Source organism: Aethalodelphis obliquidens, unplaced genomic scaffold, assembly GCF_003676395.1.
Source record: "Aethalodelphis obliquidens isolate GAN/ISIS:26980383/991018 unplaced genomic scaffold, ASM367639v1 scaffold13, whole genome shotgun sequence".
Lineage (NCBI taxonomy): Eukaryota > Metazoa > Chordata > Mammalia > Artiodactyla > Delphinidae > Aethalodelphis > Aethalodelphis obliquidens.
In genome coordinates, this window is record NW_020837957.1 from 12,643,217 (window position 1) to 12,659,862 (window position 16,646).

Sequence of the window (16,646 nt, forward strand, 5' to 3'; positions counted from 1 at the left end):
CTGGGCCCGTGAGCGACAATTACTGAGCCTGCGCGTCTGGAGTCTGTGCTCCGCAACAACAGAGGCCGCGATAGTGAGAGACCCGCGCACCGCGATGAAGAGTGACCCCCGCTTGCGACAACTAGAGAAAGCCCTTGCACAGAAACGAAGACCCAACACGGCCATAAATAAATAAATAAATACATTTAAAAAAAAAGGTTATTCAGGTATTTACACATTACTTAAAACCCTTGTAGACAAAACCGCGGACCTTACGAGACGAGAAAATTCGCGCCAGAGACTTTAGGCGCAGGCAGCGAAGACAGCTATGAGCAGTCGGTGGGGTCCTAGGGCAGCCATGGCACTGCTCCTTCCTTCAGGCGGGAGTGTGGTCAGCTATGTCGGCGCGGGGGTGGGGGTGGGGCCTGAAGGACGCCTCTGCGCAGGCGCTTGCCGCCTAAATCCGCCCAGCGACGAGCCTAGTTCTCTTTTCGGTCTCAGACATGGTGAGTGTGGTAGTGTTTTGGGTTGCTGTGTAGATGAGTCGGGAGGAGACTGGGTAGGCTAATGTTTAAGCAGATCAGGCACCAGTGGGTTGTTTTCTAGGTATTAGAGAATGGTTGAGTTAAGACACAGGCCTTGGAAGGTTTTTTGAGGAGTCAGAGACAGGGTGAAGTATTACTTAGCGTTTTCTGCAGATCTCGCGGCTGCACATGCGGCCAGACTTCCTCCTACCCGGCGGGCCTCAGGGTTCAACGACCCGGTTACTTAATCTCTCAAAAAGCCGGCTAGTTCTCTTTTCCTTCTATATATACATGTACATATATATTTCCTTCCATTTGGCCATGAATATATGGTTCAGAATCTTTATAATTATTAATAGTATGGTCTTGATCTAGTAAATATTAATGGGATGTGAAGGAAATTAACTGCTTTGTTCCTTTTGGTAGTGATCGTGACCTACTTAAAATAAGAACTAGAGCAGCATCCTCATCACCTGGGGGCTTGTAGAAACTAAGACTAAAGCTGGAGAAGATTAGGCTAAAGGGACTGCTTGCTTGATAAATAACTTTCGGGGAACGTGGAAGGTGCTTTGAAACCTGAGTTTCTAGGATTAATAAAATCTCATTAAAGAACTTAACTGAAAATTATGGGCTAGCAAGATTTTTATTTTAATGCTTCAACTTTTTGCCACATGTAAGCCATACGTTGTCTTAAATTCGTAAAGTTTGATAGTGTATGTTTATTTTACTTAACTGTTTAAGTGAAAGATAAGCAAAGAGTGATGAAGACGGAGGTGATTTTTTGGGTCGATGATGAGCTGGCATGTATTCTGAATCTAAAGTTGATTATTACTGCTTTAGCTCTAGAATTACGCTGAGACCTGAAAAATACCTGCATCTTTATGAGGGCTTTAGTTATTTTTTAGTCAGATACTTTTAAAATTGAAAGTTTTTATATGGCAAGGTGAAATCAGAATTCAAATGTGTATTGAATATATGCTCCGGGGTCAAACGTTAAAAGATAAAAAATTTATGAAATCACTTTTTGTGTGAAAGGGCACACCGCAGAAGGATGTTATTATCAAGTCAGACGCACCCGACACCCTATTAGTGGAGAAGCATGCAGATTATATAGCATCCTATGGCTCAAAGAAAGATGATTACGTATGTATACTTTTATGTTGAAAAGTTTATTTTTAAAGGTGTTGGCCATTCTGCATAAGCAGGTTAGTATGGCCCATGTTTCTTAAAAATGGTATCCAACTCCTGTGTGACAAGGACTGGTATGTGTGGTTGAGGGGCAATGGAATTAACCATGGTCCTTACCAACACTTACTTAGAGGCTTTGGCAGACAAAGTAGATTTCCCTTCCTGCCCAGATTTGTAAGAATTTTGAGGCATGGAATAGATTTACTTCTGTAGTTGAGGTAATGCTTTCAAGGTCAATGATGTGTTGGCATGTATTACCTGAGTTTACGGTGATGTGGGATAACACTTAAGCTCTAGAATTACGCTGAGACCTTGAAAAAGTTTAACCTTGAAGAATGGTGTTCCCAGTTTTTCTCTGTGGGAAAATCTTAGAAAAAATTAAATGAACAACTTAATTGGAAGTAAATATTTTCCCCTGTAGGATACAAAGAGCTGAAATTTACCATGTTGGGAAATAATCTAGTATTGATGAATTCCCATAACCTTGTAGCTATGGAGTTAGGGCCATGTAACACCATGACTATTTAGCGTCATGTGTTCAGTATCTTTAACCTGGCATCAATTCAAACTGACGCATTAAAGTAATTCTGTATTTTAGGAATACTGTATGTCTGAATATTTGAGAATGAGTGGCATCTATTGGGGTCTGACTGTAATGGATCTCATGGGACAGCTACATCGCATGAATAGAGAAGAGATTCTGACATTTATTAAGTCTTGTCAACACGAGTGTGGTGGAATAAGTGCTAGTATTGGACATGATCCTCATCTTTTGTACACTCTTAGTGCTGTCCAGGTAAATACTAATAAAAATTCAGCAGTCTTGGTGATGTATTCTCTTCCGTGAGAGTGGGGAAATTGAAACTAGGTATCAGGGACGTGACAAAATCAGTATCTATGTTAAAAAGTTACCTTTTCAAATGAAATATATGTTGTACAAGGTCAATGATGTGATGGCATGTATTAGCTGAATCCAAAGTTGATGTAAATTCTAAAATTACACTGAGACCTTGGATGGTAATTATGTTTATCTTCAGTATATGTAAATATTTGAAAATCACTCAGTGGAGTTAGGTTTGTTTGTTTTGAGCAAGAAAAATCCTTTGAAGTTAAGCCACTGAAATCTTTTATTTATTAGACAGCATGACCTATCCAAATAGATTACGTTACATAAGTCTTGTCTGATAATAGAAATGTCATGTGGAACGTTATTCAGAGAACAGCAAATAGCATAATGGATTACATAAACTGCTCACAGCCTGTTTACCACATGTGTAGAAGCCTCCTTCATCTGTTTCTTGTATTGGTCAAACTTCTGCATGGCATTTGCTTCTCTCCATGGCCTGGCCATTTCCTCCCTTTTGTCTCATCTCGCTTTTCATCTAATATCTGGAAATACTAAGCTGCTTGTGGTTCCCTGTTTATACTCTGTCATTTCACAACTCTGCTGTTTTCCGTGGAGTTTTTAAATTTTTATTTATTTTTACATTTTTGGACGAACTGCGCTTGCGGTATCTTAGTTCCCTGACCAGGGATTGAACCCAGGCCCGTGGCAGTGAAAGCGCCAAGTCCTAACCACTGGACCGTCAGGGAATTCCCTCCTTGGAGTTAGCTTTGATTTTGATATTAGTGAAAATCCACAAATAAGGGTTTAAAGTCTATGTAAGTTTAGTATATATGAGTCTTAGAGTGCTAAGTTAACAATTAATAAATGGAAAAATAATGCTTTGTGGTTAAAGGTTTGTGTTTGTTGGTAATATCTATAATTTGAATACATAGTAGAAGTGCACATTTGAGAAAAGTTCACAATGTACATAAACAAAAGGACATGCTTGCTTGACAACTTAAAAGGTAGTTGAGGAAGAACATTGTTAGGACAACCTTACCAGTGTTGAAGAGGTATTTACTTACCATGGTTTGTTTTTGTTACAGATTCTTACCCTCTATGATAGTATTAATGTTATTGATGTAAATAAAGTTGTGGAATATGTTCAGAGTCTACAGAAAGAAGATGGTTCTTTCGCTGGAGATATTTGGGGTAATGTCCCTTTAATCCATGGCACCCAAAATACCAATCCAAAAATGTTCTGCTTTGGTATTTATTGTAGTGATAAGCTGAGTTGCAAATTTTAAAGTTCAGCGAATTGGGGGCTTTGCTAATAACTTACCAGGAGATTTTTAAGTTTTTCATCTTTTCAGGTCCCACTAAGCAGCTGGTCTAACTGGAGTTAATGGTCTGCTGGAAGTTCCAGCATGCACTGTGCTAGTTATATCAGCATACAGGAGTACTGGAACAGAGGGGGCCAGTCTAAAAGATAAGGTAGGTGAAACTTTTTTCCCCAATATTTGGTGGCTTTGTAAAGTTTTTTAAAAACTTTCTGGCAAGGGGAAAATATTCAAAAAACTTTACAAACTTACTGAATATTTGAGTGGAGGGAGGGAATAGTATTTGACTTGATAAATGTAGATAATCTCTGCTTTAGGGCTGAATACAGTGCAGGCAGGAGAGACCAGCTGCTTCATGGGATGTGAAAATCTACTTTTATATAATAGGGTAAGTTTATTATCATTCTGAGAAATTGACTAGTCTTTTTCTTTCTGTTACCTTTCTGGGGCTTTGAAAGCAATTTATTTGCTTATATTTTTCACAAAGCAGTTTTCTAGTTCTTAGTTTCCTTCGAAATAAAGTAAGTGATTATGGATCACTTTTTAAAGATTTAGCTTTCCTCCTGGTGACTAACATGTACTTACATGTTAAGCCTGAACTCTTGGAAATTTAACCATGGTAGTTGTACAGAGGTTGTTTTTAATTAACTTTTACTACATAATATGATCAGAAGCCTCTGATAACAAAATGTTTTGGCTTGATCCCTTTATTTTTAGGAGAAATCGACACAAGATTCTCTTTTTGTGCGGTGGCAACTTTGGCTCTATTGGTAAGTTTTAAATGTTGTATTGGAATGATTAAGCTTCCATGATTATTCTGGAATTTAATAGGTATATTTTGTTTACAGGGGAAGCTGGATGCTATTAATGTGGAAAAGGCAATCGAATTTGTTCTATCATGTATGAACTTTGATGGTGGATTTGGTTGCAGGCCAGGTTCTGAATCCCATGCTGGGCAGGTAATTTATCAATCTAGATTAAAATGTAGTGTCAGTTTTGAAGGGATAACCCGTGTAATTGGGAAAATAACAAGTTAATTTGACTGAATGTAATATAATGTGGGATGTTATATAAGAATTAATTGCTGATTAAGGAAGGCGTTTTTACAGTAGTGTACTTTGTATGCAGTCCCCTGTTGGTGAAATCCTCTGACCCAGGTAAACGTAAGTAGTTTTGTAATTACCAAAAATATATTTTGATTTTCAATTAGTTTTTAACCAGGTGAAAACATTCCCTACCTATCCCCAAGACCTGTTTGCTTGTGCCAGAGGATGTTGTATATGTAAATGGTTGTCAAATAAAGCTTGCTTTTAGCCATGAAGAAATTGTGACAGTAGTCTTGCATTGCAAAGTTACATCCTAGTAGTGTTGGATTTGTTCAAATAATTGTGTTCTTGTTTGCAATTCTTACTGTCAGCAAATTTTTAGATAGAAAATGGAGCTTTAATGATTTAAGTAGTTTTTATCACCATGTTACTGTTGAAAAACTATTATACACATGTACTTTATGTCTGTAATTTTAGATCTATTGTTGCACAGGATTCCTGGCTATTACTAGTCAGTTGCATCGAGTAAATTCTGATTTACTTGGTTGGTGGCTTTGTGAACGACAGCTTCCATCAGGTGGACTCAATGGAAGGCCAGAGAAGGTATCTATCGTTTCATAAGATTAACTTTTTTTTTTTTTTTTGGCGGTATGCGGACCTCTCACTGTTGTGGCATATAAAACTTAACTTTTTAAGTTTTATAACCTGGATTGAGGACTTAAATTTTTGTCTTATATATCTCGGTATTGCTCTTGTAAATTGATAATGAGCTTTTCACCTTAACTACTTTGCATTATGTATATCTGGGAGTCAAAGGCTTCTATTAACACATGCATCTTGCACAGAAATCTCCATGCCCACTTAATGGGGGGTGGGGAAGGACAGTGGATTTGCCAAAGGAAAGATTTTTTTTAAAAAATTGGATTACATGGGCTTCCCTGGTGGCGCAGTGGTTGGGAGTCCGCCTGCCGATGCAGGGGACGTGGGTTCGTGCCCCGGTCTGGGAGGATCCCACATGCCGCGGAGCGGCTGGGCCCGTGAGCCATGGCCGCTGAGCCTGCGCGTCCGGAGCCTGTGCTCCGCAACGGGCGAGGCCACAGCGGTGAGGCCCGCGTACCGCAAAAAAAAAAAAAAAAAAATTGGATTACAACATTTTTATTTAAAATCTTTGTTAATTTTTAAAGAAAAACCCAATTTGTTTAGCTCTCACACACTCTGAATTGGGTCTGTAACGACCAGGTAGTAAATATTTTTAGCTTTGACCTATAGAGATCTTTATTGTTACACATATGAATTTCATAATTTTCCCATCGCAAAACTATTATTTTAAAAAATCATTTACACATACTAAAAGCTATTCCTGTGGTCTAGATTTGACTCAGTGGCTGTAGCCTGCTGAGCCCGTGACCTAAAATATGATAGAGCATAGTGATGCTTTTATCTGGGTCGTTGTATTTTTGTTTAATTTTGCTGGCTCAGTATTTCTGAATAAGTTAATGGGTAGGAAAATAACCACAAGTGGTTTCTAGTTAAGATCCAATGAAAAACCTGGGCAGCTTTTCAATAAGTAGAAGATGGTTGGGGGTGAGGATTGCACTTAAAATCTAGAACAGCTTTTTTTTTTTTTTGCCGTTCACGGGCCTCTCACTGCTGTGGCCTCTCCCGCTGCGGAGCACAGGCTCCGGACGCGCAGGCTCAGTGGCCATGGCTCATGGGCCCAGCCGCTCCGCGGCATGTGGGATCTTCCCGGACCGGGGTGCGAACCCGAGTCCCCTGCATCGGCAGGCGGACTCAACCACTGGGCCACCAGGGAAGCCCTAGGACAGCTTTTAATGTGCCTGTGAATCACCTAAGGATCTTGTTGAAATTCGGTCTGAGGTGGGAACTTCTGCATTTCTTAAGTTACCATGATTTGAGGAGCCAGGGTGATTTTTTTTTTTTAAGCAGGTTGTGTACTGCTTGGACAGCACTTACTGAAAATGCTGTACCTAAGGCAGTGGAACATATAGTACCATAGATCTCACGAGCCTGACCACCAGATTCTTGGATTAAGGGGCTTATTTAGGTATTCATTGCAAATAGAAGATAAGGTAGATGGATGGTTATCACTGAGTACTGAAACTGAAACATTCAGCGTGGTCTTCTATGGAATGGAGTGTTTGGTCTTCTCTTTTCCAGTGATTATCTTTAATTCTAAGCAATTGTGTTTATGGACTTCAGTGTTTCAAACACTGCATTGTCAATATATCCCTTGATTCCCTTCCCACCCCCAATATTTGGGCCAGAAAGTAAAATTGAGGCAACTTGTGGCTTTTTCCTCCTAGTTACCAGATGTGTGCTATTCTTGGTGGGTGTTGGCTTCCCTAAAGATAATTGGAAGGCTTCACTGGATTGACAGAGAGAAACTGCGCAGTTTCATTTTAGCATGTCAAGATGAAGAAACGGGAGGATTTGCGGACAGGCCAGGAGATATGGCAAGTATATTTGTGACTGTTTATGTAACAGTTAAAATTTTTAGTGTTGCTTTGTGTTTTAAGGGTTCTAAGTTTCCAGAATTAGGAATAGGGGGGTGGGGGGAAAGGATGGTATTTCCAAGTGTTGCTTTGAAGGGATGCTTTTTAAATAATTGTCGTTTAAGAATATATGAAAGATCTAAAACAAGTTTACAGAAATTTCTGGTCACTTATTGCCAAGAAATGAGTGTGTGGACCAGGTTCTATGTTTAAAAACACAATTTGAAACCATCATTATTTCAGAAAACTTTAAGCATATGTTCAAATAAAGGGAATACAATAGGCTCCAGTATAATCATTGTTCAGAAGCAGGGTTTTAGAAGTTTTCATTTTGTAATACTCTATAAATTCTTATTTTTTTAATAGGTAGATCCTTTTCATACTCTATTTGGAATTGCTGGATTGTCACTTTTGGGAGAAGAACAGATTAAACCTGTTAGCCCTGTTTTTTGCATGCCTGAAGAAATACTTCGGAGAGTGAATGTTCAGCCTGAACTAGTGAGCTAGATTAGATCCCTTGATGCAAAAGTTGCTTAGTGTAGTTTTACTGTCCTAACATTACAGTATTTGAAGTGCTTAACAAACTTAATGGCTGCCATGTTAATATTTTGTACATGAATTGTGTTGATTTTAATAAATTATATAATTATACATACTGTAAATTAGAGATCTTTATTGTACCTTCAGCTTTCCGTTTTCTTCTGGAATGCTGTTATTCGGAGCGTAATATTTTGTTTATGCTTCAATGTATTTATCTTGTTTGTCTCCATAACAGCAACCTGAGTTGAACTCTAGCTGATGAAGTCTTGTGTTCTGATTTTCCCATGTACTCCCTTGATATGTTATATATAACTATAGTTAATATAAATTGGTCTTTGTCAATGAGAATGTTAACTGATGAAGAATTGATGAACCCCATAGAAATTAAAAGATGAAAAAAAATAAATGGCTGAAATTTGGGAATATTTCATGTTTGTGGTTACTGAGCTGGTTACAAAGTGATTTAAGTAAGTGACAATTCACCATCTTGGAATAGGATTGCAATCTGGACTATATTCTCACTTTCTAATATTTTATGTCAGAATGCCAAGGGAGATTGTTGGCTTTTTTCCCTGCGGATTAAGGAAACACAAGTTGATAGTTGCCACAGTATTTTTTTGTTACCTGTATTTTCAGAAAGATGAGACCACAGCTAATCTCTTATAAGAGTTTTATGTTCTTGGTGAAAATGAAGAATTTTAATGAACATTTTTCTTGATGGAAGTTGAAATTTGCTCAAGTGTCTTTGCAATACCCCGTGTAAGAGTTAGAGAATCTTCTTACATGTGTATAGTGATGATTCTCAACACTTGGCCAATGTGAGATTGAAATGTCTAGCATTGTTTTTTGGTTTTTTTTGCGGTACGCGGGCCTCTCACTGTTGTGGCCTCTCCCGTTGCGGAGCACAGGCTCCGGACATGTAGACTCAGCGGCCATGGCTCACGAGCCTAGTCACTCCGTGGCATGTGGGATCCTCCCAGACCCGGTGGACCGGGGCACGAACCCATGTCCCCTGCATCGGCAGGCGGACTCTCAACCACTGTGCCACCAGGGAAGCCCTAGCATTGTTTTTTAACAGTTCACTAATTTGAAGGGTTTGAGTTGCATTGCCAGTATTTTGTTTCTGAAGGTTTGGAAGTCATTGGATGGAACATAATTTTATTTAAGTGCTGTCATTGGAAGTTGGAGTTTTGAGGACTGCAGTCATTGCATGTGGATGAACTGTTCTATGAATACCTGATTTATTGACATACTAACAATTGCATGAATTGAGTAATGCATTTCTTCTAATAGTATCCAGAGTATTCTGTTTTCAATCCTGGCATCTCTACGAAATTGGTATTACTGTGTATTCAAGAAAAGTAAGCAGGCACAAAATTTCCCAAAGGTCATTTGTTGTAAAGCTAGTTTGAGTTTTTGTAGTCTGCTCTTAACCAGTTCATACCTATGTGTGAAAACCCAGTACTAGAAATTGAGAGAGAGGAAACTGTCCAAGAGATAACTCTTCTTAACCTGGTTCCTCCTATACTGTGCACACAGCCATATGCTTACTGGGTGAAGGGCAATCTTGCAGTGATAACAGCCCTGTGAATATTTAAGCTGTAAGGGGTTAGTGGCTCTTTAGCCAGGAAACCAATGTTAAATGGTTTGTACTACTGTGTGAGCATTAAATTTGTTTCCACTATCACAGGCACTGCGTGCACAGTGATGGCAGTTTATGTAATTAAAAAGAAACTAGTGTATTTGGAGGTATGTGTGGAATGTTAGCCCCAAATACCTTGTGATAAGGAAATAAGGTGCAGTGCGAATAATGGGCCTGCCAAGTTGGATTGATGGGCCCAGAATTCCTTTCAGCTGAGGAGGTCCGTACCTTACATTTAGCTCGACCAAATCCTGTGGGAGGTGACGGGACCGGAACGCCTGGAAGTACATTCCTCGGTGTGGATGGGGGGGAGGGGCGGGGAAGGTGGGCGGTTGCAGCAGGGGCTCTGCGCCTGCGCCATGCGGCTTCGTGCGCCTGCGCACCATACTCGCGCTTTTCCCGGCGTCGCTTATGCCTTTGGGCCCTGCGGAGCGGTGTTCTGAGAGGGCTTGTGAGCATGCTGAGGCCTGAGATCCCACCAACTTCGCCTTCTGTCCCTGCGGTTTCCCCTTCCTCGGTAGAGGCTCGGTCCCAGGGTCCCCGCTACAATTTCGGACTCCAGGAGACTCCTCAGAGATGTCCTTCAGCCCAGGCCGCCTCTTCGTCCTCCCCTCCAGGCACGTCTGGAGCGGCGGGCGACCGGAGCGGCAGCAGCAGCCTCCCTCGGCACCCGCCCAGCGCGCGGCCAGCTCAAGGCAAGGAGCGGTTGTGTGAATTCCCGGAGGCTCAGGGAGCTGTGGTTGGTGGTTGCCACAGAGAAGTTATCAGTTGGGGTTTGTTTGGAACATGAGAATGGGATGCTCCGGGAATTTAGTGTTTCTGAGTGGCTAAAGGGCTGGACTCTTCAAATTAGTTTCATTACTAGGCAGTGATGGCGGGTGGCTCGGTTCTGAGGCGGGTTGCATTAACATCCGGTGTGATGTCCCAGCTCTCTGCCCCTAATGACAGATGCCTGAATTTGTGCATGAGTTTGGTGATAGAAATGGTGAACTTCTCGGCTCCTGAGCTTAACTCACCAAGTCCTTCTAGGATGCCGTGAAACAGACCAGATTTAACATTTTATCTAATTGAGGTGAATGATATGTTTAGTCTGAAAAATGTCTTTCAAGGAGAGTTCAACTCGTTTATTTTATATTCAGTCACTCTCCGTGGCAAAACCATCACCTTTTTTTCCAGACAGCATTGCAAGTCAATGATAAGGTAACAAATGCCAAATTCAGTGGTCACTTTTCAGTTCATCTTGTGTGACCTTTCCACTGTGTTTAATGTTCTTGACCGGTCTTCTCTTAAACCGTCTTAATTTGCTTTCGTTGATTCCACTCCCCTGTTTTTCTCCTGCCTTCCAGAGAACTATGCTTACCTTTGTTAGTTCCCGAATTATTGGTTTGTTCTTGGAGGTTTTTTCCTAGGCCACTTCTGTCTGGATGTGACTATCACCACAGCCCAGATCTCATCTATGCTCCAGATTCCTATTTCAGACTGTTCTGAAGTTTCTGGTGAGGAACCAGTGGAAATCCTCAGACTCATTATATGATTAATTTAATTCATCTCTCTGCAGCTCCTCAACCTGTTTCTCTTACTTATCTCAGTCATTGGGTTTTCTAAATCTTAAACCTAGGAGACCAATAATTCGAGTATTCCCTCACTCATAACATCCAAATAGTTAAATTCTATCTAACTTTATCTTTTAAATAATTATGTACTTTTCTATCTCTGTGCCATTACAGGCCCTCATGATTTTATGTCGGACTTATTGCCTCATACTCCTAAGTATTCTTTCTTTCAAGCTTACTTACAGTGTCGCTAGAGTTATATCGAAAATGAAAATCTTTTTTTAATTCTCTCTTTTTTAAAATTAATTAATTTATTTTTGGCTGCATTGGGTCTTCGTTGCTGCGCGCCAGATTTTCTCTAGTTGTGGCGAGCAGGGGCTACTCTTCGTTGAGGTGTGCAGGCTTCTCATTGCAGTGGCTTCTCTTGTGGAGCACAGGCTCTAGGTATACAAGCTTCAGTAGTTGCAGTACGCGGGCTCAGTAGTTGCGGCTCATGGGCTCTAGAGCACAGGCTCAGTAGTTGTGGTACACGGGCTTAGTTGTTCCGCGGCATGTGAGATCTTCCTGGACCAGGGCTTGAACCTGTGTCCCCTGCCTTGGCAGGTGGATCCTTAACCACTGCACCACCAGGGAGGTCCCGGAAAATGAAAATCTTATGTCCCTTGGCACTTCAGTCCGTGACTCTGTATTTGCAGTTAAAAAAATCATACTTTTTTTTTTTTAATCATATTCTTTATCAGGACATCCAAGGCCATTTGGGATCTGTTTTCAATTTTTGCAGTCTTATCTCTTACCATTTCTTAATAATTACCCTACTTTCTAACCTAACTGACCTACTTGCAGTTCCTCCAAGGCAACATACATGTTTACGTTGTCAGTATAATCCCCCCTTCCTGAAATGCTTTTTCAACAGTAATAACATCCACTAATTAAGGAGCACTACTCTGTTCTAGCTTCTTACTTGGCATTTTGTATCTCTGATCCTAACAATAATTCTGCAAGGTAGATTTTTCTTTTGTCCCAATTTTACAGAGGGAGTTTGCCACCCCATGGTTTATAGTGTTGGAGAGGAGTTAGGGCTGTATATGAAGGTTTGAGAATTGTCAGGAAATGATATTAATAGAAACCAAAATAACAGATGAGATGCCCAGAGAAAATGTATAATTTTGATTTTGAGAGAAAGTGAAAAAGTATGGAACCTTGGGAAGCCAACAGTCAAGAGTCAGACAGAGGGAAAAAGGACCTGGCAAAGGAAACTAAAAAGAAGTGGTTTAAGGAGAATCAAGATAGAGAGTTGTCATGGAAATCAAGGGGAAGAGGAGAAAAGAGACCCAATATATACTTTTAAGAACTTCTGCGTGTGCCCACAACATTGTAAATCAACTATACTTCAAGTAAAAAACAAACAAAAAAAACTCCTATGTGCCAAGACACTATGCTAGGCTGCTTATGTACATTCCTTCATATTTTATGACAACCCTATAAAATAGGTAATGTCTTATATCAGCAGGTAAGTAACTAAACAAGGAACTGAATCGAAGTGAGCCTAAAACTACACCAGTTACCTGGGAGGAGACAGTTTCAATGAAGAGGTCAACAGAGGAAAAGATGTGTTATAATTACTATACAAAGAAAATATATCTGGTATATTTGAAGATTAGAAGGTAGTTTGTGATTTTAGCAAGAATAGTCTCAGTCAACTTGTATAAGAAAAAGACATATTAGCAAGCACTTTTCATTATACTTTAGTACAAGATTATTTATCAGTAATGTTAAACTTGTCATAATTTGTTACACTAAAAAATCATTATCAGATGAAGTTTTATAGAGATTATAAGAATTAGTACAACATTGCATAATTTGGAATCTTTAAGAACTGATATTTAATTTTTTTTGAATTTAGATTCATACTTTACAAACAAAAGATCTTATGCAGAAAACACACTTGCATCACATTTTACTCTCGGTACAAGCTCATCCTCTGCGCGAGATAGTAATTATCCTCAAATACTAAAAACTCCATTATCTGCTGGAAATCCCCAGAGACCAGGTTATAAAAGTTGGACACTGCAAATGGAATATTCAGGTAAAGTGAGTGGAATATTGACCTAATTGATCTTTTGAAACTTTTAAAAATTATATATTAGGGTAGTTAAGTTAATATGAAGTTACTTATAGCTAATATGGAAGACTGAATGATAAATACATCAGTTTAGCCATATCTACAATTTGAAGCTGGATTAATAAGTCTACATAGTTTGTGATATTGTTTGTTAAAAAATGCAGGTCTACATTATTTTATCATTCTGACAAAAAAGGCACAAGAAAGAGAAAGCCCTTCCTTCTATATGTTTGCTTAAATCTAAAAGTTGATCCTGATAATACTATTGAATGATTTTTTAATACTTAAATTTTAGAATTTATCTAAATGTAGATTTTCTTGAGGGGAAAATGGGTGAAATAGGTCTACATGTGTAAACATCTCTTGGTTCAAAGATATATGAATGTATACATTTGCAAAATAATGACAAATTGTTTTTCTGAGTGGTTCTACCAACATACACTCTTACTAGCAATATATGAGCATTCTTGTTGATCTGTATCCTATCCAGCATTTGGTACTGTCAGACTCCTTAATATTTACCAGTCTAGCAGTTGTAAAATACTACCTAACTATAGTCTGAATTTGCATTTTCCTGGTTATAAATGAGGTTGATTATCTTTTTTAAGTTGTCCATCTTCTTTGCTGGACTATAAACTCCATGAAGACAGAGACTGTAGCAGTGAAGATACAATCTGAAGTAGAACCATACAATAATTTAAACAGGGAAGATTTAATATAAAGAATTATTAAACTCATAAAAGAGTAACTATAGGATATAAGGAAACTCTATGAGGCACCCTAGGGCTAAGGGGACTCCTAAGAGGTCCTACTTGGAAGTGGCCCCCTTCTGGGTCCCATTTCCAACGCTGGGGTACTGACCTCTTTGGAGAAGGTGAATACTGAATGGCAATTTCAATAGTGACCGCAGATTTGCCAGGCCAGGCAAACAGGAAGCGGGCAGGGTGGGTGAACTACAGCTGATGGCTAGAACATGGCTGTGCAATGGGAGTGGGCTCTGGTGTGGGTTGGAGGCCTGGAGCACACAGTCTCCCTGTTGGGAGGGGTGGTGGCATCAAGAGGACTATGGGAGACAGACTGAATAGAGAGTGAAAAAGCCAAAGGAATTAGTATGGGCAGGAGGCCTGGAATGCAAGATATCTCTGTTGAGAGGGCTGTAAGGTGATTGTTACCGTGCCATGCTGCGGCTGTGTGATTGCCAGAGGACAGCACATTCTGGGTATGTAGCTGGGCACATCACCACCAGATGTCCTCATACCTACACTGCTGACCCAGTGGAAACTGCCAGAGAGCCCTTCATCATGCAAGGTCCCTCCAGTGCCCTCAATTGAGAAAACTTAACATTATGCACACTTTTCTTTTAAACATCTTTATTGGAGTATACATTATGCACACTTTAAAGAAGAAATATACAGCAATTCTGTCCACTGTTGCAGAGCTTACATTGAAGTGTGAATTTGGAGCCGAGTGACAATAAATTGATAACTGGCGTAACTCCTTTGGCTATTCAATGTCCATATATGTCATTCTACACACATTTGGATTCCTTTACAACAACAAAATAACTCTGTGTTTCTACCTAACAGGATGTATACATCTGTACTTAAAAGTGAGGGGGTTCTCACTCTTTCCCAAAATGAGAAGATTCATAGTCCCAACAGTCATTGCATATTAATTATCTCAAATTCAGTCGTGGACCCACTGAATATTGTGTTACTTAAAGACTAAGTTGTAAAGTTAACCTCCAATAACTTATGCATAAATTTTTTAAAAGTGAAAAGAGAGAAAAATGGTTAGTTTATACAAATAAACATGCATATAACAAAGCATAGAGAAAATATCCAAAGCTACTGCAGTTTGTATTTCTTTTTTTTTTTTTTTTGCGGGGGCGGATACACGGGCTCCTCACCGTTGTGGCCTCTCCCGCTGCGGAGCACAGGCTCCGGAAGCGCAGGCTCAGCGGCCATGGCTCACGGGCCCAGCCGCTCCGCGGCACGTGGGATGGGATCTTCCTGGGCTGGGGCACGAACCCGTGTCCCCCGCATTGGCAGGCGGACTCTCAACCGCTGCACCACCAGGGAAGCCCTGCAGTTTGTATTTCTGTAATTGGTCACGAGGTTATAGTTGATATCTATGGCTTCCTTCTTCCACTACCCATTCTATATTTCCCTTACCTGCAGCAATACGGGTGGAATGATCCAGACCTTCATTCCTGAAGGGTCTGAGTCCTTGGTCATTCTGCCTCTTATTGGTTGCTGTAGTTTTCCATTAACATTTACTATTGGAAATACTAAGGGGTGCCTTAGAGCAGGGGTTCCCATCTCCCGGGTCGTGGACCAGTACCTGTCCATGTCCTGTTAGGAACCGGGCCTCACAGCAAGAAGTGAGCAGCAGGTGAGCGAGCGAAGCTTCATGTATATTTACAGCCGCTCCCCATCACTCCCCATCGCTTGCATTACCGCCTGAACCTACCCCCTCCCCCATCCATGGAAAAATTGTCTTCCACGAAACCGGTCCCCAGTGCCAAAAGAGGTTGGGGACCGCTGCCTTAGAGAACCCCCTGGGCTCCATATATAGTCCACTTTGCCTCCATTGTGTATAGCGACATGATATCCCCTTGGCAGTTAGGAGCAACCACCCCATCCATAGATAACCCCTCCCCCCCTTTTTTTTGCCTATTGGTTCAGTAGCATAAATAAGGAGCCTAAAATGGACAGTTGGCAATCTCATCTTCCAATTCAGTGGAATCATTGCTGTGTCACTTGGTGGAACCAATAACCTTGTGGAGACTAAGATCTCCAAATCAGCAGAGCTCAAAGTTGCCAGAATGGGAAGCAAAAATTCTTTGGGTGGGTTGATCGGGATAATAGTGAAGTGAGAATAGCCACTCCTATTTCCTCCTCTTGATTCTTGGACCTGTGTATTCTGGTTATGAGGAATACAGCATCTGTGATTCAAAGTATAAACTGCATCCTGTAAGACAGAGCCCCATTCTTTTAGGATATTGTCTTCCAATTGGCATTAAGTCTTCAGTAAGTCATTCTGCCTTTCAGCTAAGCCAGGCATTTCTGTGTGACGGGGTATGTGGTAAAACCAGTTGTTTCAATGGGCCAGAGTCCATTGATGCATTTTTTTCTTTTGCTATGAAGTGAGTTCCTTGATCAGATGCAATACTGTGTGAAATGCCATGATGGTGGATAAGGCACTCTGTAAGTTCATAGATCATGATGCTGGCAGAGGCACTGTGGGCAAGGAAGGCAAATCTGCACCTAAAATGTGTGTTTTTTCCAGTGGGGACAAATATCTGCTCCCTCCTTGATGGAAGAAATGCAGTGTAATCAACCTACCATCAGGTGGTACGTTGTCCCTCTGG

At 40.4% G+C, this 16,646-nt stretch overlaps 2 protein-coding genes and 3 non-coding genes across 6 annotated transcripts in view; all 5 read left to right on the forward strand.

The window, feature by feature from the left end:
* Positions 1–466: 466 nt before the first annotated feature.
* RABGGTB (Rab geranylgeranyltransferase subunit beta) lies at positions 467–8,381 on the forward strand. 2 transcript variants are annotated; one of them, XM_027114098.1, is made up of 9 exons: positions 467–485; positions 1,539–1,646; positions 2,290–2,487; positions 3,624–3,729; positions 4,575–4,627; positions 4,706–4,816; positions 5,381–5,506; positions 7,228–7,377; positions 7,783–8,381. In XM_027114098.1, the coding sequence occupies exons 1-9, from the start codon at positions 483–485 to the stop codon at positions 7,921–7,923; spliced, it is 996 nt and encodes a 331-aa protein (XP_026969899.1). In that variant the 5' UTR covers positions 467–482; the 3' UTR covers positions 7,924–8,381. The 2 variants fall into 2 exon arrangements, with proteins under 2 accessions (XP_026969899.1, XP_026969900.1); XM_027114099.1 differs by lacking the exon at positions 2,290–2,487 and having other exon boundaries at positions 468–485.
* Positions 1,288–1,366, forward strand: LOC113624641 (small nucleolar RNA SNORD45). The gene has a single exon (XR_003434427.1). It is a non-coding gene; the product is annotated as a small nucleolar RNA SNORD45 (small nucleolar RNA).
* On the forward strand, positions 1,923–2,005 carry LOC113624642 (small nucleolar RNA SNORD45). Its single transcript, XR_003434428.1, has one exon. It is a non-coding gene; the product is annotated as a small nucleolar RNA SNORD45 (small nucleolar RNA).
* On the forward strand, positions 2,632–2,703 carry LOC113624640 (small nucleolar RNA SNORD45). The gene has a single exon (XR_003434426.1). It is a non-coding gene; the product is annotated as a small nucleolar RNA SNORD45 (small nucleolar RNA).
* A 1,611-nt stretch (positions 8,382–9,992) lies between the features above and the next one.
* MSH4 (mutS homolog 4) overlaps positions 9,993–16,646 on the forward strand; it is a 97,603-nt gene continuing 90,949 nt past the window's right edge. The window contains exons 1-2 of the mRNA XM_027114100.1: positions 9,993–10,293; positions 13,055–13,237. Coding sequence (XP_026969901.1) covers positions 10,056–10,293; positions 13,055–13,237 — 421 coding nt within the window. The 5' untranslated portion in view covers positions 9,993–10,055. The remainder of the gene's footprint in view (positions 10,294–13,054; positions 13,238–16,646) is intronic.

Coding starts and splice junctions, on each gene's coding strand:
- RABGGTB (XM_027114098.1), top strand. Junction 1,647..2,289: donor GCTCAAAGAAAGATGATTAC/GTATGTATACTT, acceptor TCTGTATTTTAG/GAATACTGTATGTCTGAATA. Junction 3,730..4,574: donor TTTCGCTGGAGATATTTGGG/GTAATGTCCCTT, acceptor CTTTATTTTTAG/GAGAAATCGACACAAGATTC.